The following is a 26,063-nucleotide window of genomic DNA, read 5'->3' as shown; positions in this document are numbered from 1 at the left end:
ATCACAGCCCTTTTCCAGGGTCAAAGGTCACTGATTTATGCCCAACTCACCGGACAGGTGGGTGCAGCACACTCCTATAATGAAATACCTCTCTGCTCAGCATATTATTATTCATTAATTAATGTTTATTAGTGAAAATACCATGTATAATATTCAATTCTTGATATAATTCAGAGTTCAGAGGCAGCAGAGGGCTGTGTGACGGTGAAGTACAGCCTGGCAGGTCATCTCTCTCAGAACCAGCTTCACTTCCCTCTCAAACCTCCAGAGGACACTGGGTACAAAGTTTGAGTTTAATCATTAATATAGAATAAACTAACTAGAATAATTAGAAATTGCACCAAGCTGTACAAAACAGGATGTTTTTTAATACAAGAAAAATGTACTGTTACATGTCATTAACTGATTAACACACAAACAAAAATACTTGATAGTATTATTCGTCTATAAATTTGACTTGTTTCATCACAGAGAGTGACACATTTCTATCAATAAATATGCTTCTTTTTCTTTCCATAGGAATCAAACTCTGAATATTAGAGTAAAAAAAATCTAGAGTTGATGTTCACCACTGGCTTTTTGTAGCTCATTAGTAAGAAGTGTAGCAGTAATGACATAACTGTCATGTATATATACTGAGAAGTAATCTGATGTTTTGAGACCTCATAAGATGTTTTAGCTCTGTGTTCACTCTCCTGTCTGCAGACTAACAGTCCACAGGTTGGGTGCTCGGACTCTGATCCGCTCCCTAGAGACAGAGGAGAGAGAACACAGAGGACAGCAAGACAGAGGAGTGAAGGAGAAGGTGGTGCAGCTCAGTGTCCAATCAGGAGTGAGCAGCTCCTCCACGGCCTTCATTGCCATCAACAAAGGCAACGGCGAGCCGATTAGAGGACCTCTGGTGCGGAGACATGTTCCAACACCAGGTGAGGGTTTTCTTTTCAAATAGCAAAGGAAAAACAGATGCCAAGAGTCTGAAGATCCAAGATACCACCTCTGCCTACCATGCTGTTTCACATAACATCTCCATCCTTCTGTGGTGGAGCCCACATAGGTTGAACTTGTTTTCGCGCATCCATTGCGCCATTGGTTCGTGATTTTTCCATCCTCGTATCACTGTCGGTAGTTTCGAACCACCGCTGACTAGCTCCCCCCACACACCCAGCCCCCTCAAGCCTCACCGTGTCAGAGGTAGTTTGAACCAGTCGTCTGGTCATTACAAATGTGGTCCTGGCCACAGTCTCTCAGGTCTTTGATACCTGCCTATTTCTCAAGGTAGCAGGAACTGTGCATGTGACCTCTGAGGCATGTGGTCTTCTTGACTCAATTTCCACTAAGTGTCATTACTCCTAATATACAATTCACCCTTATTGGTTTTAATTTGTACATAAGAGCCAGATTTCCAACTGTGCTGAGTGTGTTTGTATGTGCACATTTGCAGATATGTTCATATGCCCATGTACGTTTATATGTATGTAAATAGATGCAATTATTATATTATGTTATATTGAATATATTTGAACAACTTTAAGTACTCATTACGTTTTTATTGTGAGTTATAAATGAGCTCAGAAACCAGTAGTTTCCTCACTATTTATTCTTCAATAATTCTCATGTTGTTCACTTAACCTCAAACTTTTTATTTCTTATAGCTCTCATGAAGCTGCAGTCATGCGGTTTCAGGGCGAAAAGTAAGTAACACACACATTTACATTTGTATTAATACAGTAAATTGATGTAAAGCTTGTATTGCTGCTTGTCTCATCACTCTCAGGTTCACTTGGACTAAAAGACCTGATTAGAATTTGATGGTCAAAAATGGTTTTTGGCCATAACAAATGGCGAGGTGGTAATTCTATTTTTTTTATATATATCTGACAGACACTCGGATGACAACAAGCAAGCAGTATGGAGGCACGTTATGATTTCTGTTGTTTTATTACATCTGAAGAAGAGGTCGCTATTGACTTCAATTGAATTGGATTTGGTTGCAACAAAGTTTACCCCTCAGACTCCAGTGTTTTGTGGACTCAAACACTTCACTCACCCTTCCATCGGCATAGTGATGAGTAGATAATGAGTGATTTTTCATTTTCTTTGAAATATCCCTTTAAAGAGGTATACCATTATGCTGGGTGAGATCACAAACCATTACCAGTGTATTTATTCTCACACCACTCTGCTCTCCCATCAGCTTCTTCAATGCAAATGAGGTTTAACACATTAAACACATCTACGGAGGTAGTGAGAGCTGCTTCCCATCAGGCTCCAAGACAACAGGAGATGTCCCTCAACGGGTATGATTCCACTTGTAAGTAGACCAGTGCACACACCTGCTAAACATCCATTTATGATTCTATTTTGTTCATATTTACTCTTTGCCTTGAAAGACACATATAGACTAGTATCACGTGGTAGCATCTAGTGCGGGAGTCTTCAACCTAAAGTGCAAGAGGTTAGGACGTCAACCTCCTCCCCTTGGTTTGTTGCACAAAGTTCCTAGACTCAGTGTTTGTGGATCAAACATCTCACCTTCTCGGCATAGGATGAGTAGATAATGAGTGATTTTCATTTTCTTGAAATATCCTTAAAGAGCTATACCATTATCTGTGAATCACAAACCATTACAGTGTGTTTATTCTCACACTGCTCATCGCTCATGCAATGAGGTTAACATTAAACATCTCGGTAGTGCTGCTCCATCAGGCTCAGACAGAGAGTTCCACTTATGATTCAAATGCACACCCTGCTAAACGTCATTTATGATTCTATTTTGTTCATATTTACTCTTTGCCTTGAAAGACACCTTCATCAGACTAGTATCCCTGTAGTAGCCTCTAGTGCAGGGGTCTTCAACTAAAATTGCAAGAGGTCCAGACATCAACCCTCCTCCCCTTGGATTTGGTTGCAACAAAGTTTACCCCTCAGACTCCAGTGTTTTGTGGACTCAAACACTTCACTCACCCTTCCATCTGCATAGTGATGAGTAGATAATGAGTGATTTTTCATTTTCTTTGAAATATCCTTAAAATATACCATTAGGTGAGATCACACATTACCATGTATTATTCACCCTTGCTCCAGCTTTATGCAATGGTTTACCACATCAATCTTTAAGACGTTTAAAGTTTATCAATTTCCGAAATGCCTATCATCTAGTTCAAAGTTCATTGAAGAGGTAGACTTAATTGATTGGATTTGGTTGCAACAAAGTTTACCCCTCAGACTCCAGTGTTTTGTGGACTCAAACACTTCACTCACCCTTCCATCTGCATAGTGATGAGTAGATAATGAGTGATTTTTCATTTTCTTTGAAATATCCCTTTAAAGAGGTATACCATTATGCTGGGTGAGATCACAAACCATTACCAGTGTATTTATTCTCACACCACTCTGCTCTCCCATCAGCTTCTTCAATGCAAATGAGGTTTAACACATTAAACACATCTACGGAGAGATATTTGCAGATATGTTCATATGCCCATGTACGTTTATATGTATGTAAATAGATGCAATTATTATATTATGTTATATTGAATATATTTGAACAACTTGACTATTTTAAATACTCATTAAGTTTTTATTGTGAGTTATAAATGAGCTCAGAAACCAGTAGTTTCCTCACTATTTATTCTTCAATAATTCTCATGTTGTTCACTTAACCTCAAACTTTTTATTTCTTATAGCTCTCATGAAGCTGCAGTCATGCGGTTTGAGGGCGAAAAGTAAGTAACACACACATTTACATTTTTATTAATACAGTAAATTGATGTAAAGCTTGTATTGCTGCTTGTCTCATCACTCTCAGGTTCACTTGGACTAAAATACCTGATTAGAATTTGATGGTCAAAAATGGTTTTTGGCCATAACAAATGGCGAGGTGGTAATTCTATTCTAAGTGCAGCCGTTCAGGTGTATTGGTGATGTCATGCCCGCTAGCTAAAAAAACGAAGACACGGGCATTTCAGCCCTCATGGGCAGAAGACTGTGGCTTTGTTTTTTATAAGGACCGTGCTGTGTGCACGTTATGTTTTGAAAATGTTGTGTGCCGAACGTCCAGTGTTAAGCGAAACTTTGAAACATGGCACGAAAGAAGTTTCAAGGATCAGGCAGACAAGGGAGACTCAATCAAACGTGCAGTGTCCAGGTATGGGAAGCCAAGTCTCTCAAAGTCTTTGAAGCAAGCTTTTTCAATTCTGAATATGAGTGTGGTTGGTGGGGTTAATGACAAACTTATTATTGCAATCATAATGAGATAAACATGTTTCTTTAAAGTGTTCTATATATAGCCAATATGGATGGAATAAAATGACATGTCTGTTGGAAATATTAATGTGGTTCAATAATAAAACTTAATATAAAAAAATGTTGATATGGCACACTAATTCACAAGAACATTTTACATTGGCACTTATTGTCAAAAAGGTTGCCGACCCCTGCCCTTGTGAGTAGACTAATGCATTTTGTAGTCTTTTGTAGGCCTTTTTGATCAGGTAGAAACATGTGAATCATTACAGCAAGGGGGCTATGTCTTCTCCTGGATTTCTACAAACATTATAATAGGAGGCCAGGCAGGGAAAGTCCACAGAAACTATGGAGCCTCTCACTTGGACATTTGCTTCACATATACACCTCCTCTGGAGAAAATACGGAGGATCTGCAGAGTTCAGTGCATGTGAGGGCTGGGGAATGACCTAATGAAGAACATGTTAAATTTTGGTGCCGATCCAGATCAGGGAGTGGATCCAAAAATACTTTTTCACTTTCATTAACATTCAGAGGCGTTTTTCAACACTTTCGCTAATTTCTCAGAATAATTCATGGATCTTGATGGAAAAAAATCATATGAAAACCTCAATAATTAAGTGATGTAGCTATGGGATGAATGGATAGATATTCTTATACTTCTTTCTTCAGTCTCAATTCAGGCTTATTAAAGATTTCTCATATTTATCTTCACTTAAGTCTGATATGTTGTATCTTAGTAACTAGACTGATACTTAACTGAAGGCTGGTTAGGTCCTACAGCTCATAGAACTAGTAAGTTAACCACAACTGGGCTCTAACAAACTGTTTCTCTATTAGAACCATTAAATGCTTTTTGCTATTATATCAGTTAATTTCTTCTTAAACAAAGCAGACATTTGCCTGGCTGACGAAGGTGAAGATTAGAGCAGCGTGAGCCACGTTCCTCTTCTAAAGAGTTGGGGTCTTACCTACTTTCTCAAAAAGTTCTTTCACCACAGTTTCACTGTTTATCTGTTGAATGTGTCACAAACATAAACATTTGCAACACTTCCTGCGCCCGTTTCAAAGTAAGAGCACTCTAACCCTTTTCTGTTGACGGAATCCATTCATTAGGATTAACATGGTTTTAGTTGTTATTGTAGGATCGGAAGATGCTCGGCTTCATACTGTAGGGTTCTGCTATTTAGTTGAGAACATAGGTTTCCTTTTATTCAAGGAAATACAGTAGTCACAGTAGAACAGACACGCAAGACATAGATAGGTAGACAGACAGACATATAGATAAATTTGCTCACATAGTTAGCCACACAAATACTCACTGTGTGGATCGTATTAGTATCCTAACCAGTAGGTTTTTATTAGAATAACTACCCTTGTTTTTTTCCCACCCTCAGGCTGCAATGACGAAGTCACTGAACCAAAACAGCAGCCACCCAGAGACCCTTTGCTGCAGCTGGTCTCCCTGCAGAAGGCGTCTGGCTGCTGGCTGCTTGATCCGGCTCTGGCTGCTGCTGTGGGAAAGACCAGCGAGGAGGTGGAGAACACAAAGCCTCCAGCTGTGAGTTACTGTCAAAAATAATAACACAAATTAATAATGGGTTCTTGTTTTAAAATAATGCAGTGATATTATATTGTGACCACCCATCTGCAAAGAGACATTTAAGTTTATACATCTGAATCTCTTATCATGTTGTTGCATTAAGTTTTTCAGAAACAGCCTGATGGTCCCTGATGGCCTTATTTTCCCATTTGAAACTCTCATGTACGTTTGTTCTTTTTGATTTTCTCTCTTCTGTTCTGCTGAATTAGGTGAACCAGGAAGTGTGGGCCACCATTCTGGCTCTGATCTGGCTTCATGGCTTCAAGATAGATGCTAAGCTAGAGTGGGAGCTTCTGGCTATGAAGGCTGTGTCCTGGCTCCGTGCTCAGAACGGTAACAATCATAATATTAAGAGCTGATATGTTGTTTTTAACAATGTATAACATCAGCTTCTGATTTTGTATTGTGTTTTTCTTTGTATTTTTTCCAGTACCATCAGAGTGCGTGGAAGCTGGAAACACACTGTTGGGTTGCAATGTGCAGAAAGACGCCATGGGGCTCTGAGGATTTCGTATCGTATAGGTGCCCATTTTACAGCATTTATTTTGTCTCACTTTAACCCAACAATAAAGTCCTGTTCTATCATGTTTTCCATTTTCATTTGATGTTATGTTTCACGTGAATGTGGCTGAGGGGTAGGGTGGTCGTCCTCCAACCAGAAGGTCGGCAGTTCAATCCTCAATCTTCCCCATCTGCATGCTGAAGTGTCCTTGGGCAAGATACTGAACCCCTCAAATGGCCCCTCGTAGATGTTGATTCACGAATTGTAAGTCGCTTTGGATAAAAGCATCAGCTAAATTTAATGTAATGAATGTTACCCCTGCCATGGAGGTTATGTTTTCACCCCTGTCTGTTGGTTTGTTTGTTTGTAAGCATATTGTGCAAAAACTACTGGAAATATTTCAACGAAACTTGGCAGAAGCATATGGTATGTGTCATTGAAGAACCCATTAAATGTTGGTGTGGATCCAGGACTTTTTTCTCTTTCTTTACCATTACTTTGACTTTGCATTTTTAGTTTTTTACATTTTCACTGACTTTGCACGGAATAATTAATTTAGAAAATGGGGTCACATTGAAGGGACTGATATCCATAGTTGTTGTTTTCAGACACGAACACTGGAGGATGTCCGCAGAATCGGATCTGGACTTTCTCCAGAGTTTGCCTTTCAGACATGAAGAACGCAGGAGGTTCTCCACTCAGGCGCGTTCACAACACAAATCTCTGCAGCATTCAAGTGACGGGTGCAGCTGCAGAGACAGGATCTAATGTATTAATTCCGCTGTGGAGATCACTTGTTTTTGTTTCTTGCTCAACACCCGCATCAGGTACTCTCACCAAAAGCTCACTTCACATTTGTGTGGGTGTCTTCTACTTTATGGAGGACGATACATGACTTAAAGTATAAATAAATAAATGTATAAATAAATACAGAAATAAATGTGGAAATACAAATAAATACAGAAATGTATAAATAAATGTCTTAAATATATTTCCACATTTCTGTATTTCTGTGTCCGTATGCTAATGAGAAAGGCGGTCCTAACCTCAGTCTCATGCAGGATTGGTCACAGGAGTGTGATGATCCAGTCCTACTACTTCTGCCTTTCAATGCTGACTGGTGTCCAGTAGCTGTTGGCAGTGTTGAGCCAGTTCACACTTAAAATGAACTAGTTCAAGTTCAGAGGGTTAGGGTTAGTTAAGGTTATTTTTTATTGGGATGATTTAGGTGTCAGTAGTCCTGACTGTGAGCGTCACGTCTCGTGTTGTACTGAGCACAACATGTTGAGTCATTTTTCATGATGTTTAAATTCAGCCTCATAAACTCTGGAGCGAATCAAACAAACACTAAGTGACTTCATGTACTGATCAGGTCCTGATAACTAATGAGTGTATATAAGGTAAAGTGAGAGCAGGTCAGTGTGGAGGAGGAAACAGAAACTCCAGCTCGGTACAAACCAGTTGCAGCTTCTGCGCTGATCCCTGAGCAGCTGAGCCCAGAGAAACTCGGTGTTTTCACAGTTTCCACTGTTCTATAAAGTCACTGACCAGCTGCTTCACGGTGAAGAGCTCTGATCTCACTGCGTGTGTCTCTGAGCGAGTGAGTGGTGGTGTGTGTGTGTGTGTGTGTATGCTCAGTTGACCAATCCTGCTCGAGACTGAGGTTGGGACCTCCTACCTCATTTACATATGGACACAGAAATACAGAAATAGATTGGAAATAAATACAGAAGTAAATGAATCAACGTCTTAAATTTATTTCCACATTTATTTATTTATTTCCACATTTATTTATTTATTCCCACATTTATTTATTTCTGTATCCATATGAAATGAGGTAGGAGGTCCCAACCTCAGTCTCGAGCAGGATTGGTCAACTGAGCACACACACACACACACACACCACCACCACTCGCTCAGAGCAACACACGCAGTGAGATCAGAGCTCGTTCACGTGAAGCAGCCGGTCAGTGACTTTGTAGAAGAACAGTGAAACACAGAGTTTCTCTGGTCTCAGCTGCTCAGTGATCAGCTGCTTCATGATCAGAGCAGAAGCTGCAGCTGGTTTGTACCGAGCAGGAGTTTCTGTGTCCTCCTCCTCTCTGCTCTCACTCCAACTAATAAACACTCATCACTAGTTATCAGGACCTGATCAGTACATGAAGTCACTTAGTGTTTGTTTGATTCGCTCCAGAGTTTATGAGGCTGAATTTAAACATCATGAAAATGACTCGTCAACATGTTGTGCTCAGTACAACACGAGACGTGACGCTCACAGTCAGGACTACTGACACCTAAATCATCCCAATAAAAAATAACCTTAACTAACCCTAACCCTCTGAACTTGAACTAGTTCATTTTAAGTGTGAACTGGCTCAACACTGCCAACAGCTACTGGACACCAGTCAGCATTGAAAGGCACAAGTAGTAGGACTGGATCATCACACTCCGGTGACCAATCCTGCATGAGACTGAGGTTAGGACCGCCTTTCTCATTAGCATACGGACACAGAAATACAGAAATAAATAAATGTGGAAATATATTTAAGACATTTATTTATACATTTCTGTATTTATTTCCTTATTTATGTATGCATTTATTTATGTATTTATTTATACATTTATTTATACTTAAGCAGTGTTGTGCATGAACGAGTTCAAAAGAACGCGTTCATTGAACACGTTCATTTTTATGAGAACAATGAACTGAACGCAACTTAATGACAAATAATGAATTTGAACGGTGAACACGTTCATATTATCTGAGGTCTAGCTGAAACGTTACGGAATGTTTTCCTTCTCCTGAGGAGAGACGCTGTCTAAATCGAAATGCTTGCACCATGTCGTTGCTCAGTGCCCGTACAATGTCCGCGATGTAGCCTAACCTAAACCAACTAACTCGACTTCGCACTACGTTACCCATGATTCATCGCACACACGTGTAGTCCAAACAAGCAACGTATTCCAAGACAACAGCTCTCGGTCTCATATAAAAATGGCAAGTGAAAGCAGAGACGCAGACTCAGCGACTACATCCGATGCACCTTATTATTATTTGCGGGATTTTTACACACTGTCTGATAAAGATTCCGACAGTAAAAATCTCACCTTTCTGTGCAAATTGTGTCGTCCTGCGCTGAAAAAGCAAGTCCGGACGTCAGCCTCATCCGCATCTAATTTAAAACGGCATGTGGAGCTGAAGCATCCAGCTAGCCTAAAAAGTTATCTCCAAGTAATTGAAAGTCAAAAAAAGACCAAGACCCCCTGCCAACAGCCCCAAATGACCCAAACCACATTGTCTGCAGCCTTCAAGGGTATGATTTCCCAGCAACAGGTAGACAAACTCGTGCAGGGTATGAATAAATAAACAGGCAAAATTAGCAATAATTAAAACAAAATTAAAAAAAACATTTCTTTTAGGAATTGATACATATGAAGTACAGTTTAAGGCAAGGGGTAGTGATGGATAAAGTTTTCTTTAAAAAACAAGTTAAGTCTTTCATTCTCACTTTCCACCTTAAAACTATGAAATGAACTGAACTATGAACTAGTTCAGAATTTAAATGGTGAACTATGAACGTGAACTATTCATGTTTACTTGTATGAACTGAACTTTGAACTAGTTCATGAGAGGTGTGAACTTGCACAACACTGTACTTAAGTCATGTATCGTCCTCCATACTACTTGTGTGGCTCTCACTCAGATATGTGATCACACAAACAGCCTCTGTTGAGAAAGTCCCGAGGATCTCCAGAGTTCAGCATAACAGAGATGGGCAGCCCAATCGGAAGGCGTGTTCATTCCTATCCTCCACCACTAGGTAGTGATGGCGTGCATGTGTGAAAGCTGAGAAACAGAAAGTGAAATGCTGCCATGTCACTGACTGGTCTGTCCTGAAAAGGCACAGACACAACCTTCTCATACTGGGCTTGTGCAACAGGGCTCAAATATCAACCTCAAGCTCCGCCCGTCCGGTGCTCTGTACTGATAAGATCGAACGCAGCAGCAGGCGTGACAGGCACTTCTCTCGCACTGTTTACGGGACAGGCTCTTCCTCGTTTCACCCTGTTGTGTCTGCGCCAGGTCTGCACATCTAACAGCGACCTGCGGTGACAGCGTCCCACACATCACGTGGTAAGCTGCTTTTTCTTCTCTGGATTTATACATGTATGTCACCAGACACACTGGAAATAACGTTGTTTAACGTCACACTGGAGCTGGAGATGAATCTCAGTGGTAAAATACATCCCTGCAATGTGGATAAAGAATATGGCGTCTACAAAAACCCGCTGCCTTCTTCAGTTTCTTTTACGATCCGTAACTTCCCATCAGACTGATGGGAAGTTCATGTTTCTGTGACTGCGCCACCTAACGTAAACAAACTGGACAAGGTGGGTGTGACCATACACTGTATGGGTGTGACGCGATGGACGATGCACAAAGTATAATTGTGAATTCAGTTGTATTTGTTTTACGTTAAAACAGTTACAGGATCTTAACGTGTGCAGCAAAGTTATTGTAGCTGACCGAAGTGTGAGTAGACGTGTATATTAATAAGTTAGATCCTTCCCTTTTTACCAGGAAGAGTCCCTATGTTGCACAATCCAAACCCAACAAGGTCCATTTAAAAAAAAAGTGGCAATTCAATCCTTGTCAATGCACTTAATTCAAAGTCTAACACAAGATAATAAGGGTTCATTTTGACGAAACTAGAATGGATTATTGCTGAAACTGTGGAAACCCAACCCAGGATGGTTTGAGTATGTTTTATTCAGCTTCTGTTGACTTAGTACTAAGTGTTTTTTAAATTTCTGCTGTTTTGAAAGGAGTTTAGTTTGGTGAGCGTCAGAAAACTTAGTGATTAGCCAGACTTACAAGAAAAAGTGTGGCATTTTACTTGCCCAGGACAGCTGCCTGTTCACCCTTCAAATGCCGCAACATCTTTATCATTTGTTTTACTACATTAATAAAGAAGTGGTTATGTTATTTAACATCTAGTGTGGAAGTTGCATGTTGCTGCTGAACACCCGTCACCTCAGCCTCCCTTTCCAAACATAAGAGAGAACCTGTGGTAGCCTTCAGTTGTCATAAAAACTCAAAAAGGTGTGTAGTTTTTCCAGTTTGGACTCCTGTAAAAAACATGATGCCTCCCGCTCCTCATGTATATATAAAGTATTTAAATATATAGGGCCCATTCAAGGGTAAAGAAAACAACAATTCGTACGCTTTAGATTATTACACATTAGTGAAATCTTACACACTGAACCTTCCAAGGGATAGTTCACCCAAAAATGGAAATTCACCCATTATCTACTCACCGCTACGCCGATGGAGGGGTGGGTGAAGTGTTTGAGTCCACAAAACACCTCTGGAGTCTCAGGGGTAAACTTTGTTTGAGCAGATCCAATACAATTGAAGTCAATGGTGAGTCCTTCTCCAGACATAATAAAACAACAGAAAAACCATAACATGCCTCCATACTGTTCCTGTGGTGTCATCTTAGTGTCCGGAAACCCAGACATTCATATTCAACTCCAAACAAGGTCATTTACAACGTGTTTTAAGCCTAAATGTCCTCTGATATCTTCCGACGAGATGCATTCTGGGAACAGAAATGATCATCCACTTCACTATTTCAGTGAAGTGGAAGAATTCAGTTGTTCTATTGACAAGCAGTTGAGGAAACAAGGTCGAACAGTAGTAGGTAGTCCTGGTACACCTTTAAGTGGCCCAAATAGTCCGTCGTAGAACAACAACTCGAATTTTGGAACATGAGTTGCTGGCATTGTCACATTTAGACCCATTAACCATTACCTTTATTTTACAATACATTTTCTCGAAACATTTCACATCGTAAGGTGGAGACCTTACAATATTATAGACAAAACCAACAGTTCACAAAACACACAGTGACTGTGGAGAGAAAAAAAGTGAACTAGTAGAACCAGATTCGGTGTTCCTCAAACGGTTGAGCAAGAGGAGAAAAATGGGGGAAGAGGAGGTGGGTGGAGAAGAGAGACGGGGGAGGGGGAGGGAGGCACAAGAGAGAGACAAGCTACAGTTGTGTAAGAGTCCTAATAACACTGGTTGTTATAATGAAAATCATAATAGGGATACTTATAGATTTGACAATGGTATCAATGATAACAGCATCAGTTATTATTACAGTGTAGTAATGTGATAAAAATACATGTGGGCCAGAGAAAGGAGTGTCTCCCACAGCATCCCCATATATCTCCCTCTACTTGCGTCACCCATTCCAACAGCACATCCATGACAGGCTAGAACTGCTGTCACTCTCTATGTTACACGTAGGTGTTCGCATCCTATTGGATAGTTAAGTCTAAAGTATGCATTCCTAAATCACATCGTGTCATTACGTCTTGCCACTGGTAAAATACGCAAAAGAGTTGAAGTTGATGCCTCTCTGTCTGGTGCCTCTGAGTTAGATATTAAAGTCCCTTAAAGTGGACACTACAATGTACTGTTGAACACCTCCAATGCAAAATAACTGTCATTAACACTCATCCCTACAACAGTAAGTCCTTAAATGTGTTGTTAATTGTTTCACAGGTACAATGGAATGCTGTGGACTACTTACTGCCCAGAAGGAACCAGGTACAGAGCTGTTAGAAAAACAGTCACAACATTAATGTAATGGGGTCAGATTATAGAATCCTGTTTTTCACTTTATTAGACAGACGCCTGTTTAATGTGGCTATAAATTTAAGAATAGAATAGAATAAAGAAAATAGAGAATACACAACAGTTCTCACATCATCTTAATATTCTTTTTGTTTCTCGCTCAGTTCCCCTGAAGAGCATTGAGGTGGAGCTGGAGGTGAAGGACCATGTGGCGACAGTGGTCTCCACTCTGAACTACGAGAACAAGGAGGACAAACCTCTGGAGGCTGTTTTCGTCTTCCCTCTGCCTGGAGACGCTGCTGTCTGTCACTTCAGTGCTCAGATTGGACAGACACAGATTGTAGCTGAGGTGAAGGAGAAACAGAAGGTGAGCTGGACAGTGACGTCTCACTCAGTGTGATGGATCCTAAAGAGCCGTGAGTGTAGCTCACGTGTGTTGTCTGTGTCTTCAGGCTCGTGAGGAGTATGATGATGCGCTGAGCTCCGGTCAGCAGGCCTTCCTGTTGGAGGAGAGCGAGCAGAGTCCAGATATATTCACTCTGAGTGTGGGCAGTCTGCCTCCAGGAGAGAGCGCCTCCATCAGGCTGGAGTACGTCACTGAGCTGGCTGTGCAGGCGGATGACGGGCTGAGGTTTTGTCTGCCTGCTGTGCTCAACCCTCGCTATGAACCTCAGGGTAGGAAACCCAGCCAGCACTTTTGGTTTACTGCACACCAAACTGCGTCTTGTCCGTCACTGTGGTAGCGTCAAGTACCAAGTGCGCATTGAAAGCTCCATTGGAAATTGAACATACTGAAACCAGCGAACTGGTTATGAGATGGGCTCATTGTAATAATGCTGCCTCTTCATTACCCCCAACAAAATTGGTCTTCTCTATAAACTATTGTCAATGTCTGTAGCCGAGTCAGAACACCGGTGAGGTCAGACAAAATGGTTCACAGCAGTATAAATTATAAAGTTTCAAAGCCGGAGGAAAGAAGCTGCTCTATAGTCTGCTGTATTGCTTGTTAGATTGCGGCAGTTGACGTACATAACATTTAATGTTAACCTTGCAACCAAAATGTATCTGGTGTCAAAAACTTATGAGTGGATTACAATGAAACTTGGTGGCAGAATGTGGTATGGTTGATAAAAGAACAATATTGATCCAGATCCATTTTTTTTTCAATTTCTTTAACATTGCGAAAAATATTATTCTCTTTTCTTGTGTTGTATACAGGTTCTGGAGGTGCTGGTGTGAAGGTGACCTCTGTTCCAGCCTCTCTGGTTCCCTACAGTCTGTCGTTTTCTGTCCGAGTGTCGTCTCCTCGTCCAATCTCCAAAGTAGAGTCCAGCTGCTCTCTGGAGCCTCTCCAGTACGTCAACACAGAGCAGACCCAGGCCACGGTAGGTAGACTGCTCACATGTCCGCTGTGTGTGGTTGTTCCTCAGCACTGAGAGCTACAAATATAACTGAGTGTGCTTTGTGAACTGCAGGTGAAGTTGGCTGCAGGACACAAGTTTGACAGAGATGTTGAGCTGCTGATTTATTACAGTGATGCTCACAAGCCCACTGCTGTGGTGGAGGCAGGACAGGCCTCTGCCAAACCTGGTGAGTGAAAACGAGTCAGGTTGTTACTTTGCACAATAGAAAAGTCGATCATCCTCGTAGTCCAACTGAGTTACACTTTTTGGCATAAATGATGTTTCAGGGAGTCTGATGGGCGATCCAGTCCTGATGCTGAGCCTGTACCCTGAGTTCCCCCAGTCTGTGATGTCTTCACTCGCGTCAAGTGGAGAGTTTGTGCTCCTACTGGATCGATCTGGGAGTATGGATTGTCCAACGAGTGACACCAAGCAGCAAGAAACTCGAATTGCCAGTGCCAGGGTATTCAGCGAGTTTAAACTCTGTCATTAAACTTTTCATAGTGTCTCACACACAATTACCTTCACCATCTTGTGTCTGCTTCCCTCAGGATACTCTACTGCTCCTGTTGAAGAGCTTACCAATGGGCTGCTACTTCAACATCTACAGTTTCGGCTCCAGCTTTGAACACATCTTCCCGTATGTCACTCCCTCACGTCCACACAACAGATCTCATCCTGTCCTTGTTGTTAATGCTTGTTTGTGCATGTGTGTTTACATGTGTTCATGCATGTGTGCGATGGCAGTAAGAGTGTGAAGTACAGTGAGAAGAACTTAGAAGAGGCTCTGAAGAAAGTCGAAGCGATGCAGGCGAATCTGGGAGGAACAGAGATCCTTGAACCCATCAAACACATTTACAGCCAGCCCTGCATTCCTAATCAACCTAGACAAGTAACACACACACACACACACACACACACACACACACACACACACACACACACACACACACACACACACACACACACACACACACACACACACACACACACATATAGTAGGCAAAAGTTGTTTTACGAGAGTCAATGCTATCATCACTATCAAGTCAACGACACTACTGTCTCTGTTTATGTGACAGAACTATAACACTTAAAATTGTCTCACTCCCTCTCCACCATTAGAGTCAGGTACAGCACATACTGTACATTACAGCTGATGCCGATTTCAAGAACATAATCCCAAGATACTTGAACTCCCCCATCTGGGGCTGTGACTTGCTCAAAAGGAACGTTCCACCATTTCCTGGTCCAGAACAATCAGTGTTATGCAAGTTCATGCTTAAAAAGAGCTCGCTCAAAGAATGAAATGAACTAGTTCACCATCACAGTTTACAATTTAGACTTTCGAACAAAGCTCACAGTCCCAAAAATAAACTAGTTCAAGCACATCTTCTGTTTTTTTTGTTTTTCTTACCTCTTAGCCTTAAAACCCAGTGGACATTACAGACACCGACGAGGTAACATATAGGATATAAAGTTTTGTCATTATGGACATGCTGCACCTCATTTTAACATGTAGAAGCTCGGCTAAATGCACATAAGCAGCTCAACTGGTGGTCCCTACTAAAACCTCTGCCTCACTCTGTTAGAATATATTGTGGCACAGATCATGTTCAGATGCTGTGCTATGGATTACTCGAGGTTTGGGGCTACAACTGCATCATTTCATAGAGGATACTCACTCTAAAAGTGTAAAACTTTGTTAGGCAGAAATTATATCTTTCATTTTACGATACCATAAAACGTTAGCATCGTTCAGCCGTGCAAGAGTGACGTGTGTGCAGTGATACTGGATAGTGTCACTTGCCTATTCAGAGAAAACAATGGAATTGAAACTATAGATTAGGTTTAAATGGCCTGTATTTATATTATATTAGCACTTATCTTAGTATTATTACACTACAGTTCTTCACGCACACATTCATACAGTGCATCTATGTGCATCTATGTCCAAGAACAGTTTTGAGCATGTTGCAATGGTGTGTGTGAAACTCATAGTTACCACACCTTTCTCATTATTCTGACTTTGCTGGATGACATGTTACTGGGTGTGCTGGTATGTAACTCCTGTGTAACTCCTCCCCAGCTTTTTGTCTTCACTGACGGAGAAGTGTTCAACACCAAAGAAGTGATTGATCTGGTGAAGAAGAATTCAGGTTCCCACAGGTGAAACCACAGAGTCCTGCTCACAGTGTGTCCCATGTTGTTATGCTGTCTGTGTTCAACACTTAACTACTGTGTTGTAGATGTTTCTCTTTTGGGATCGGGGAAGGGGCCAGCTCTGCTCTTATCAATGGATTAGCCAAGGAAGGAGGAGGTCACGCTCAGTTCATCACAGGAACCGACAGGATGCAACCCAAAGTAAGACAAATGCCACAGGTGGAAAGGTTTTAATACAAATCTACTGTTACTAGAGTCATTCTTATGTCCTTATTCTTTATATTTTGCTCTTACCAGGTGATGCAGTCTCTGAGATTCGCTCTCCAGCCAGCAGTGGAGGACATCTCAGTCACGTGGGATTTACCAAAGGGAGTGTCTGTCACTGTTCTCTCCCCGACAATCACAACAATTTTCCAGGGTCAGCGGTCACTGATTTATGCGCAGCTCAGCGGACAGGTAGGAGCAGCAGAGTGTAAAGGTCGTCTTTTTCTGCAGGCGTCGACCCCAAACGTCTTAGAGTCCTGACAAAATATCAGTTGCTATGGCCAGAGCCAAATCACTATGGTAATCAAAATAAATAATTTAAGAATTCAGTCAGGAATTTTACCACGATATACACTGAATCTGTTTCCTCCCTATTCCATATATAATCGATAATTACTCACACTTATATCATACTGCTATCTCATGCTTATATATCATATGTAAAATAATTATGCATAGGGATTTTTAAGGATGTTATGTAAGGATGCTTTCATGGTCAGGTGTAGGAAAAAAAAGAATATTAAGTTGCATTTTTATAACGTAATTATGAAGATGGGATTGTTTTGTGATATTTTCTCAGAGTTCAGAGGCAGCAGAGGGCTGTGTGACGGTGAAGTACAGCCTGACAGGTCATCCCTCTAAGAACAAGCTACACTTCTCTCTCAAACCTGCTGAGGACACTGGGTAAAAAAAGCAGCATCACTTTGAATCACATGCTGACGTTACTGTGCAATCACATGTATCCAATGGTGGGGTCAGGGGGGAACTGGCCCCTGAAGTGCCCCTGTCCTGTCAGGAGACTTAACAAACTAGTTACTCACTAACAATACAAACAAATAAATATAGATTTGATTATATGATGAATAATGGTCAAACACTATAGAGCTAACAGAAAACAATGAATGTCCTAAATGTGCAGCTTCGTGAATCAGGAATAGTGCAAGGATGATGGATGTAGAATTTCATCCTCTGTGTAATTGTGTGGCCCCTTAATAGCCCCTGATTTAGAAATATCCTGGATCCGCCACTGCAGGATGTCCATCATTGACCATCTCTCCAAAAGTTTTATAGTTAATGTGACAAATGATATTCACAAAGTAAATGAAAAGAAAGTGACACTATGTGGTAAAATTACTTGAAAACTAAAACTTAGCTCACGTTGTCCACTATCTGTCAAATGTTTTTCAAACAACTTGGTTATTTAAATTAGTTTAATGTCTCAGTAGAGGGATTTTAAAATCTAGGAATACTGGGATCTTGAGTCATCCAGCAGCCAAACAACCCCATGGAGTTCTTTATACAAAGGAAATCAAATAGTGTTCCCAGAGTTTGTCCAAACACTGTTGCAGAAGTTGCACTTGCAGCTCACTTCATCCCAGAGCAGCTCCAAGGTTTAAGTCTGGAAACTGTGCTGGTTTTCCACAATGTGAAGCATCTATCTGGTTCTGCTCTTTTTGATGGAAGATGAAGGGAACCAGTCTGTCTTCCTTAGTTAATTGTCTGTTTCTCACCTCTCTGACTTTCACCTCGGGCAATTTACTACTTGTACTTAAATAAAAAAAAACAATGGTGAAATGAGGTTGTTCTAAACCTGCTCTAAACCAAACAGGGTTGAATAAATGTTTGGATTTATAGAAATATAAAGTAAGCTTCACTCATTCCGCAACTCTCTGTGCGGACCCGTTCAAACCACCCGAGAGAGAACTAACAATCCAGACTCGAACCCGACAGACATTCTGTTTTTGTGGGTCCAAACCTGACCAAAGTCTAATGTTTTCCCTGGGTATCCACACTCCTCTCTCTCCTCTTTTTTTTCTGCAGATTAACAGTCCACAGGTTAGGTGCTCGAAGTCTGATTCGTTCCCTGGAGATGGACGAAAGAGATGGCGAGGGACAGCATGATGAGGGGGTGAAGGAGAAGGTGATGGAGCTCAGTGTCCAATCAGGAGTGAGCAGTTCCTTCACAGCCTTCATTGCTGTCAACAAAGGCAACTATGAGCCGATTCAAGGACCTCTGATGCGCAGAGCTATACCAGTACCCAGTGAGTGTATTTTTCAAGGAGAAAATAAATGACAGTGCACACAGTGTTCCATGTTTAAGACCCTAAAATGTATGTGTGACAGACGAGTGCGGCTTGTGAAAAAGAACAACTTATACAATATATTATTCAGCACATGTCATGTTACCTGAATTTGCCGCAAACCTTCAGGATTTATATTTGTTGATCTTTATGTAATATCTGCCACTGTTTTTGTCTCAGGGATGTATTCGATGGCACCCATGTCTTGCTGTTTCATGTCTTCACCTGCTAGTATGTCCTTGGGTGAGTAAGAGGTTCAAGGGGTCCGTGAACACACACTGGTGTCATTCTACATCTGCTGAGCACAAATATACATGTCCATCACTTGATATTTCATGTTCAGGCATTCACCCAGTAGAAAACCACTTAAATGTATTGTATAAGGAAACTGCCATTTGAAACATTATATTTTGTATGCACATTAGTTGGCAACAGCTTATCTGCCTTACTTAAAACATATATTCTTCCCAAAGTTAATAATCGACAAACGTAAACTTCTTTTTTCATTATTAAAGATTTCTCATATTTATCTTCACTTAAGTCTGATATGTTGTATCTTAGTAACTAGACTGATACTTAACTGAAGGCTGGTTAGGTCCTACAGCTCATAGAACTAGTAAGTTAACCACAACTGGGCTCTAACAAACTGTTTCTCTATTAGAACCATTAAATGCTTTTTGCTATTTTATCAGTTAATTTCTTCTTAAACAAAGCAGACTTTTGCCTGGCTGACGAAGGTGAAGAGTTTGAAGATTGTGATGACAACTGCCTTGACGAAGGTATCCGCACACACTGACTTAACAACATATTGATTCTATTTATAAAGACTGATGATGTTTTAAAGACTAAGTAGTCATTAGTGGGTGTTTTCAGACTTCTACTGTTTAGCGTAGTTTCTTTTGAAATGGGAAATGCACCAGTAACTACTATATGTCTTTGCAAGTTTAAATGTGCCTGTTGGTGCATGGCATGGTTACAATAAAAAACAAACATTTTGTGATGTCAGAGAAGATTTTCGGTGTGTGTGCAACACAGAACATCTTGCACGTGTAGTGTTTTTGCACTGTACATAGTGATCTTTCTAGCTTCCTCAGTCATATTCTCTTTTTATTAATGTAAAAACTGTTGGTAGAAGAGGAACAACATTTATTTTTTGATTGTGCGCTTTTACATGAGATAATGAAAGTAAAGGAAATCTTGAATCTTGAATTGTATTTCATGCCGATGTTGTCAGGTTAGAGCAGCGTGAGCCGCGTTCCTCTTCTAAAGAGTTGGGGTCTTACCTACTTTCTCAAAAAGTTATTTCACCACAGTTTCACTGTTTATCTGTTGAATGTGTCACAAACATAAACATTTGCAACACTTCCTGCGCCCGTTTCAAAGTAAGAGCACCCTAACCCTTTTCTGTTGACGGAATCCATTCATTAGGATTAACATGGTTTTAGTTGTTATTGTAGGATCGGAAGATGCTCGGCTTCATACTGTAGGGTTCTGCTATTTAGTTGAGAACATAGGTTTCCTTTTATTCAAGGAAATACAGTAGTCACAGTAGAACAGACACGCAAGACATAGATAGGTAGACAGACAGACATATAGATAAATTTGCTCACATAGTTAGCCACACAAATACTCACTGTGTGGACCGTATTAGTATCCTAACCAGTAGGTTTTTATTAGAATAACTACCCTCGTTTTTTTCCCACCCTCAGATTTCAATGATGAAGTCACTGAACCAAAACAGCAGCCACCCAGAGACCCTTTGCTGCAGCTGGTCTCCCTGCAGAAGGCGTCTGGCTGCTGGCTGCTTGATCCGGCTCTGGCTGCTGCTGTGGGAAAGACCAGCGAGGAGGTGGAGAACACAAAGCCTCCAGCTGTGAGTCGTAATACAAAGTTATTGTGTTATTTTGAAATGGATTTCATCATGTGGTTTTTAGTGATGCCACTTTTTCAAAAAGCAGATAGGATCAAGCAAAACATAACAATGATGTCAAACATAAGAAAATGTTTGATTCTCTATTGGAAAAATATATATATCTTATGAGTCAAGCTATGACACAGCAGTGGAAATGAGTCAGCAGGAGAAAGAGCTGATTTACAATGTAATAGGAATGTGACAGAGCTGCTCTGTTCCTAATGAGCTGCACATATGAGAGTGAACATGATGATAGGACTGCTCAGCATAACCATGTTCAGAAACTAAGTATGATGCCCTCTTGTGGTCATTTAACCTCCTGCTTGTGAAAGGCATTGACCTTTTTCATTTAGTATATAATATTATTACTGTTGTACAGAAGCTTACTGCATTACTGCAAAAGAAAAAAGCTGCCCTGTTTTTCTGAATAATGAGAATTTCTTACTTCATGGGAAAAAAATCAGCAGTTTTTCTGAATTAACGAGACAACCTACCTCAAAATCCCAAAGGGTGTTTTCTATTGATTTATTTACCATAGAGAGCAATGGAGCAGAAATATCCCACCTGTGTAGTTTGATACAGTTTTATTTTGGGCCAGGGCTTAGATATTGGATACTAGTGTCTTTAAGTAAAATAGACAAGACTTTTTCGCAGGATTTTGAACTTTTCTCTAGTGAATGTAAAATGCTGACATACTGTTGTATTAATAACATTTAATCCAATTTCCCCTGAAAATCTCTTCCTTTGTTTGAATTTTGTGTAAATTAGGTGGACCAGGAAGTGTGGGCCACCATTCTGGCTCTGATCTGGCTTCATGGATTCAAGATGGATGCTAAGGAAGAGTGGGAGCTTCTGGCTATGAAGGCTGTGTCCTGGCTCCGTGCTCAGAACGGTAACAACCAATTAATAATAGTTAGATCAAATAATGAATCAAGTTTAAACAATGTGTGAGGGTTTATAGCCTGTCAGACATTGTGTACCATCTGTTACTGACTTATGTGATGTGTTTTTTGTTGTGTTTATTTCCAGCACCAAGTGTGGCAGAGTGTGTGGTAGCTGCAAACACACTATTGGGTTTCAGTGTGCAGACAAACGTCCTGGGGCTCTGAGGATTTCATTAAACTGCCTTCCTTTTCCTCTTCTTCAGGATTAAAACCAATGACCATAGACATATACTGTATACGTAGAGGCCGCATTGGCCAACTGGCTCGTACACCAGCGTCGCCACCATTTTGGACTGGGAAAGAGTGGCCTGTAAACACACGTTAGGGGGAGCTCCATTTGTCTGTATAAAAAATACTTTTACATTTTAATTTCAACTAATGTCAACAATTGGTTTTCAAGGGTTTGTGATCTACGTGGGTTTTGTCTCCAGTTATTTAGAATCAATAGTTTGACTTGTAGTATAGGCAAGAATCAGTATTTATTTGAATATGGACAAAAATCGTGGGTTAAACGTAAAAGATTTGGTTCCTTATCTTCTTAAAAATATGGGATGAAAATCAGCATATACCTACCTACGACTTCCACAGATGTCTGTCTGTCTGTCTGTCTGTCTGTGGGATGCATAGGCTTCACACTTGGCATATGCTTTGTCCATTCAGTCTGTGGGCCGAGTTGAACTTGTCCTCATCTATGTCCTCAGATTATAGACAGCAGCAGTGTCAATATCTTTCCCACCAGATCATTTTGATTATTTATTTTTTTCACCATATTAAACTGACACAGATGTTCACGGGTGTTGATCTCCACTATGGCAACAACATTCATATTCATAGAATCACTTCCTTTTCAGCTATTCTTCTACAAAGTCAACGTTTGATTAATTGCAGCAATGCTTTATATCGAGTGAAACAACAGAGCTTTAATTTTGAAAACGTCAGTAATTCACATTATATTAAGTCTAACGTGGACACACTCCTCTCTGTCTAGCAGTGATGATATCCGAACAATTGACATCCTAATTGAGAATTTGTTTGTTTTCCACGTAGATCACAAAACTCATCAATACAAAAAGCAGCTCATTGAAATCAGCTGGAATTTAAACCTTATTGTGTTTTTTTCCAGACAGACTGCACCTGGTATGTGTTAACAGGCCAGTCTTGCCTGGTCCAATATGGCGGACGCATTGACATATTACAGCAACGGGCAGAAGTGCACTTCATGTATAAATGTATGTCTTCATATAATCATTGGTATAAAGGCATATTTACAACTTTTACATTGCACATAATTATTTGCACTATCCACTTCAGTAATATTGTGTGCCTAATTGTATTCACACTATGCTTCGTCTGTTCAGGATTGCCCATATAACAAAACAAAGAATTGTTCATCTGTTGCACACCTTTAATGTTAACCTTTTCTTAAATCAGAAACTGTTATACTGTAATATTAAAGTTGAATCTTACGGCCTGAAACTTGATTTTTGATTATTTATGAATCATGCAACATTCCATATACAGTTTCATCATGGTAGACATAGATATAGATATGTGCATTGAATTTCAAAATCACTCTAAAATCACACTCGTGCTCAAGTCTTCTAGATTTAATCCAGTGAATTTGTTTTATAAGCCAGACCTCAGCTTATATATATATATATATATATATATATATAAGCATATATATATATACAGTGCTGTGAAAAAGTATTTGCCCCCTTCCTGATTTTTTTCTTTTGTGCATATTTGTCACACTTAAATGAGTCAGATCATCAAACAAATTTGTATATTAGACAAAGATAACCCGAGTAAATACAAAATGCAGTTTTTAAATGATGATTTCATTTATTAAGGGAAAAAAGCTATCCAAACCTACTTGGCCCTATGTGAAAAAGTAATTGCCCCCTAAACCTAATAACTGGTTGTACCACCCTTGGCGGCAACAACTGCAATCAAGCGTTTGCGATAACTGGCAATGAGTCTTTCACATCGCTGTGGAGGAATTTTGGCCCACTCTTCTTTGCAGAATTGTTTTAATTCAGCCACATTGGATGGTTTTCTAGCATAAACGGCTTGTTTAAGGTCATGCCACAGCATCTCAATCGGATTTAAGTCCGGACTTTGACTAGGCCACTCCAAAACCTTCATTGTTTTTTGTTTTTTTTGCCATTCAGAGGTGGACTTGCTGGTGTGTTTCGGATCATTTTTTCGTGCTGCATAACCCAAGTGCGCTTGAGCTTGAGGTCACGAACTGATGGCCGGACATTCTCCTTCAGGATTTTCTGGTAGAGAGCAGAATTCATGGTTCCATCAATTATGGCAAGTCATCCAGGTCCTGAAGCTGCAAAGCAGCCCCAGACCACCACACTACCACCACCATGTTTGACTGTGGGTATGATGTTGTTTTTATGAAATGCTGTGTTAGTTTTACGCCAGATGTAACGGGATGCACACCTTCCAAAAAGTTCAACTTTTGTTTCGTCAGTCCACAGAATATTTGCCCAAAAGTCTGGGGGATCATCAAGATGTTTTTTGGCAAATGTTAGATGTGCCTTTGTGTTCTTTTTGGTCAGCAGTGGCTTTCACTTTGGGACTCTCCCATGGATGCCATTTTTGCCCAGTCTCTTTCTTATTGTTGAATCATGAACACTGACCTTAATTGAGGCAAGTGAGGCCTGCAGTTCTTTAGATGTTGTTCTGGGGTCTTTTATGACCTCCTGGATGAGTCGTCGATGCGCTCTTGGAGTAATTTTGGTAGGCCGGCCACTCCTGGGAAGGTTCACCACTGTTCCAAGTCTTCTCCATTTCTGGATAATGGCTCTCACCGTGGTTCGCTGAAGTCCCAAAGCCTTAGAAATGGCTTTGTAACCCTTTCCAGACTGATACATGTCAATTACTTTGTTTCTCATCTGTTTTTGAATTTCTTTAGATCGCGGCATGATGTGTTGCTTTTTGAGATCTTTTAGCCTACTTCACTTTGTCAGACAGGTTCTATTTAAGTGATTTCTTGATTCAACAGGTCTGGCAGTAATCAGGCCTGGGTGTGGCTGGTGAAATTGAACTCAGCTTTCCAAAAGATGTGGTTAATCACAGTTCATTCATGATTTATCAAGGGGGGGCAATTACTTTTTCACATAGGGCCAGGTAGGTTTGGATAGCTTTTTTCCCTTAATAAATGAAATCATCATTTAAAAACTGCATTTTGTATTTACTCTGGTTATCTTTGTCTAATATTAAAATTTGTTTGATGATCTGAAACATTCAAGTGTGACAAATATGCAAAAAAATAAGAAACCAGGAAGGGGGCAAATACTTTTTCACAGCACTGTATATATGAAGTTTAAATCTGAATATATTGCATTAAATGTTTCTATATTTTCATATTCCATATATTATGACTATGTCATTCAATATACTCAAACTTCATATTTTATATATATTTAAGAATAATATCCTTAACAGCATGGCATAAATTTAAACTCATGATAATGTGCAAATGTGTGAAGAAAATACATATGAAACAAAGTGAACCAAATAAAAGTAACACATAAAAACAGGTGACTGTTAAAATGTATTTGTGCAGATGTAGCAGATGATCCTATTATATATAACGGTGGGATATTTACATAATCTATATGATCTACTCCGGATCTTAAGTCTCCAAGTCTCTGCTCCGTGTTACTGGTATCCTTGTCTTAGTGCTGGTGGAAAGGCAGAGGATTGCATCCTGTGACACTGCAGGTGAACAGTGACTTAACAGTAGCCAACATTGCAGTTTAAATGTGTGTAATGAGGTTGTGTGGTTTCCTAAGCATTAGCAAGTGGTTGAGTTTGTTGTCTATATTTCGTGTGGTTGAGATTTTTCTACTGGTGTTTGATGATAACATCTGGGAATGTTTGAGTCCTGCTTTCTACCAGAGTTACCTGAAGGACACACAATACAATGCACTGAAACATTGAATGTTGCACTGTAGCATGCTGGATTCAAAAGAGACATTTTCTGAACAATTATAAGTCTACAGTAATATATTAAGATATCAATAGGACAACTTCCTATTTGGGGTTTAGGTAAAAGCTTTCTCTGATACACTTCTACCAAGTAAAACCTTTTTATATCATTCATTTAGGTTCATATTAACTTTTTACTTTTAGTTTTACAATCAGCAATGAACATCTACAATTTGTCACTTTACAATTTTCATTCAAAAGTACTCAATAACCAGAATGGCACTAAGTACAGCACTTCCCTCCGCAGAGGCCCAACAGTTCCCTTAGATTCAATCAAGCCTCCCCAAAAATCAGT

General features: G+C 40.2%; 2 protein-coding genes across 5 annotated transcripts in view; both read left to right on the top strand.

Annotated features, from left to right (window-relative positions):
• LOC118105870 (von Willebrand factor A domain-containing protein 5A-like) overlaps positions 1–23,236 on the top strand; it is a 29,954-nt gene extending 6,718 nt beyond the window's left edge. Inside the window, exons 1-19 of one of the 3 annotated variants that reach the window (XM_047339702.1) lie at positions 10,201–10,485; positions 12,925–12,969; positions 13,161–13,363; positions 13,449–13,671; positions 14,215–14,381; positions 14,472–14,586; positions 14,687–14,862; positions 14,951–15,039; positions 15,147–15,291; positions 16,486–16,565; positions 16,646–16,760; positions 16,857–17,015; positions 17,404–17,507; positions 18,645–18,865; positions 19,085–19,147; positions 19,618–19,683; positions 20,614–20,777; positions 21,585–21,708; positions 21,846–23,236. In XM_047339702.1, the coding sequence (XP_047195658.1) occupies positions 12,930–12,969; positions 13,161–13,363; positions 13,449–13,671; positions 14,215–14,381; positions 14,472–14,586; positions 14,687–14,862; positions 14,951–15,039; positions 15,147–15,291; positions 16,486–16,565; positions 16,646–16,760; positions 16,857–17,015; positions 17,404–17,507; positions 18,645–18,865; positions 19,085–19,147; positions 19,618–19,683; positions 20,614–20,777; positions 21,585–21,708; positions 21,846–21,925 (2,334 nt within the window). In that variant the 5' untranslated portion in view covers positions 10,201–10,485; positions 12,925–12,929 and the 3' untranslated portion in view covers positions 21,926–23,236. Of the gene's footprint in view, positions 1–10,200; positions 10,486–12,924; positions 12,970–13,160; positions 13,364–13,448; positions 13,672–14,214; positions 14,382–14,471; positions 14,587–14,686; positions 14,863–14,950; positions 15,040–15,146; positions 15,292–16,485; positions 16,566–16,645; positions 16,761–16,856; positions 17,016–17,403; positions 17,508–18,644; positions 18,866–19,084; positions 19,148–19,617; positions 19,684–20,613; positions 20,778–21,584; positions 21,709–21,845 lie in introns of those variants that run through there. The other 2 variants (XM_047339700.1, XM_047339701.1) reach the window with 2 other exon arrangements.
• Positions 1,825–6,815, top strand: LOC118105871 (von Willebrand factor A domain-containing protein 5A). Of its 2 annotated transcripts, none has more exons than XM_047339703.1 (5): positions 1,825–2,311; positions 3,687–3,725; positions 5,643–5,806; positions 6,058–6,181; positions 6,279–6,815. In XM_047339703.1, the coding sequence occupies exons 1-5, from the start codon at positions 2,203–2,205 to the stop codon at positions 6,350–6,352; spliced, it is 510 nt and encodes a 169-aa protein (XP_047195659.1). In that variant the 5' UTR covers positions 1,825–2,202; the 3' UTR covers positions 6,353–6,815. The 2 variants fall into 2 exon arrangements, with proteins under 2 accessions (XP_047195659.1, XP_047195660.1); XM_047339704.1 differs by having other exon boundaries at positions 1,826–2,241; positions 3,456–3,725.
• Positions 23,237–26,063: the final 2,827 nt, after the last annotated feature.

The sequence above is a fragment of the Hippoglossus stenolepis genome, chromosome 4 (genome assembly GCF_022539355.2).
Source record: "Hippoglossus stenolepis isolate QCI-W04-F060 chromosome 4, HSTE1.2, whole genome shotgun sequence".
In the NCBI taxonomy this organism is placed as follows: Eukaryota; Metazoa; Chordata; class Actinopteri; order Pleuronectiformes; family Pleuronectidae; genus Hippoglossus; species Hippoglossus stenolepis.
Note: the sequence above shows the minus strand (reverse complement) of the source record. Positions and strands in the feature narration are given on the sequence as shown.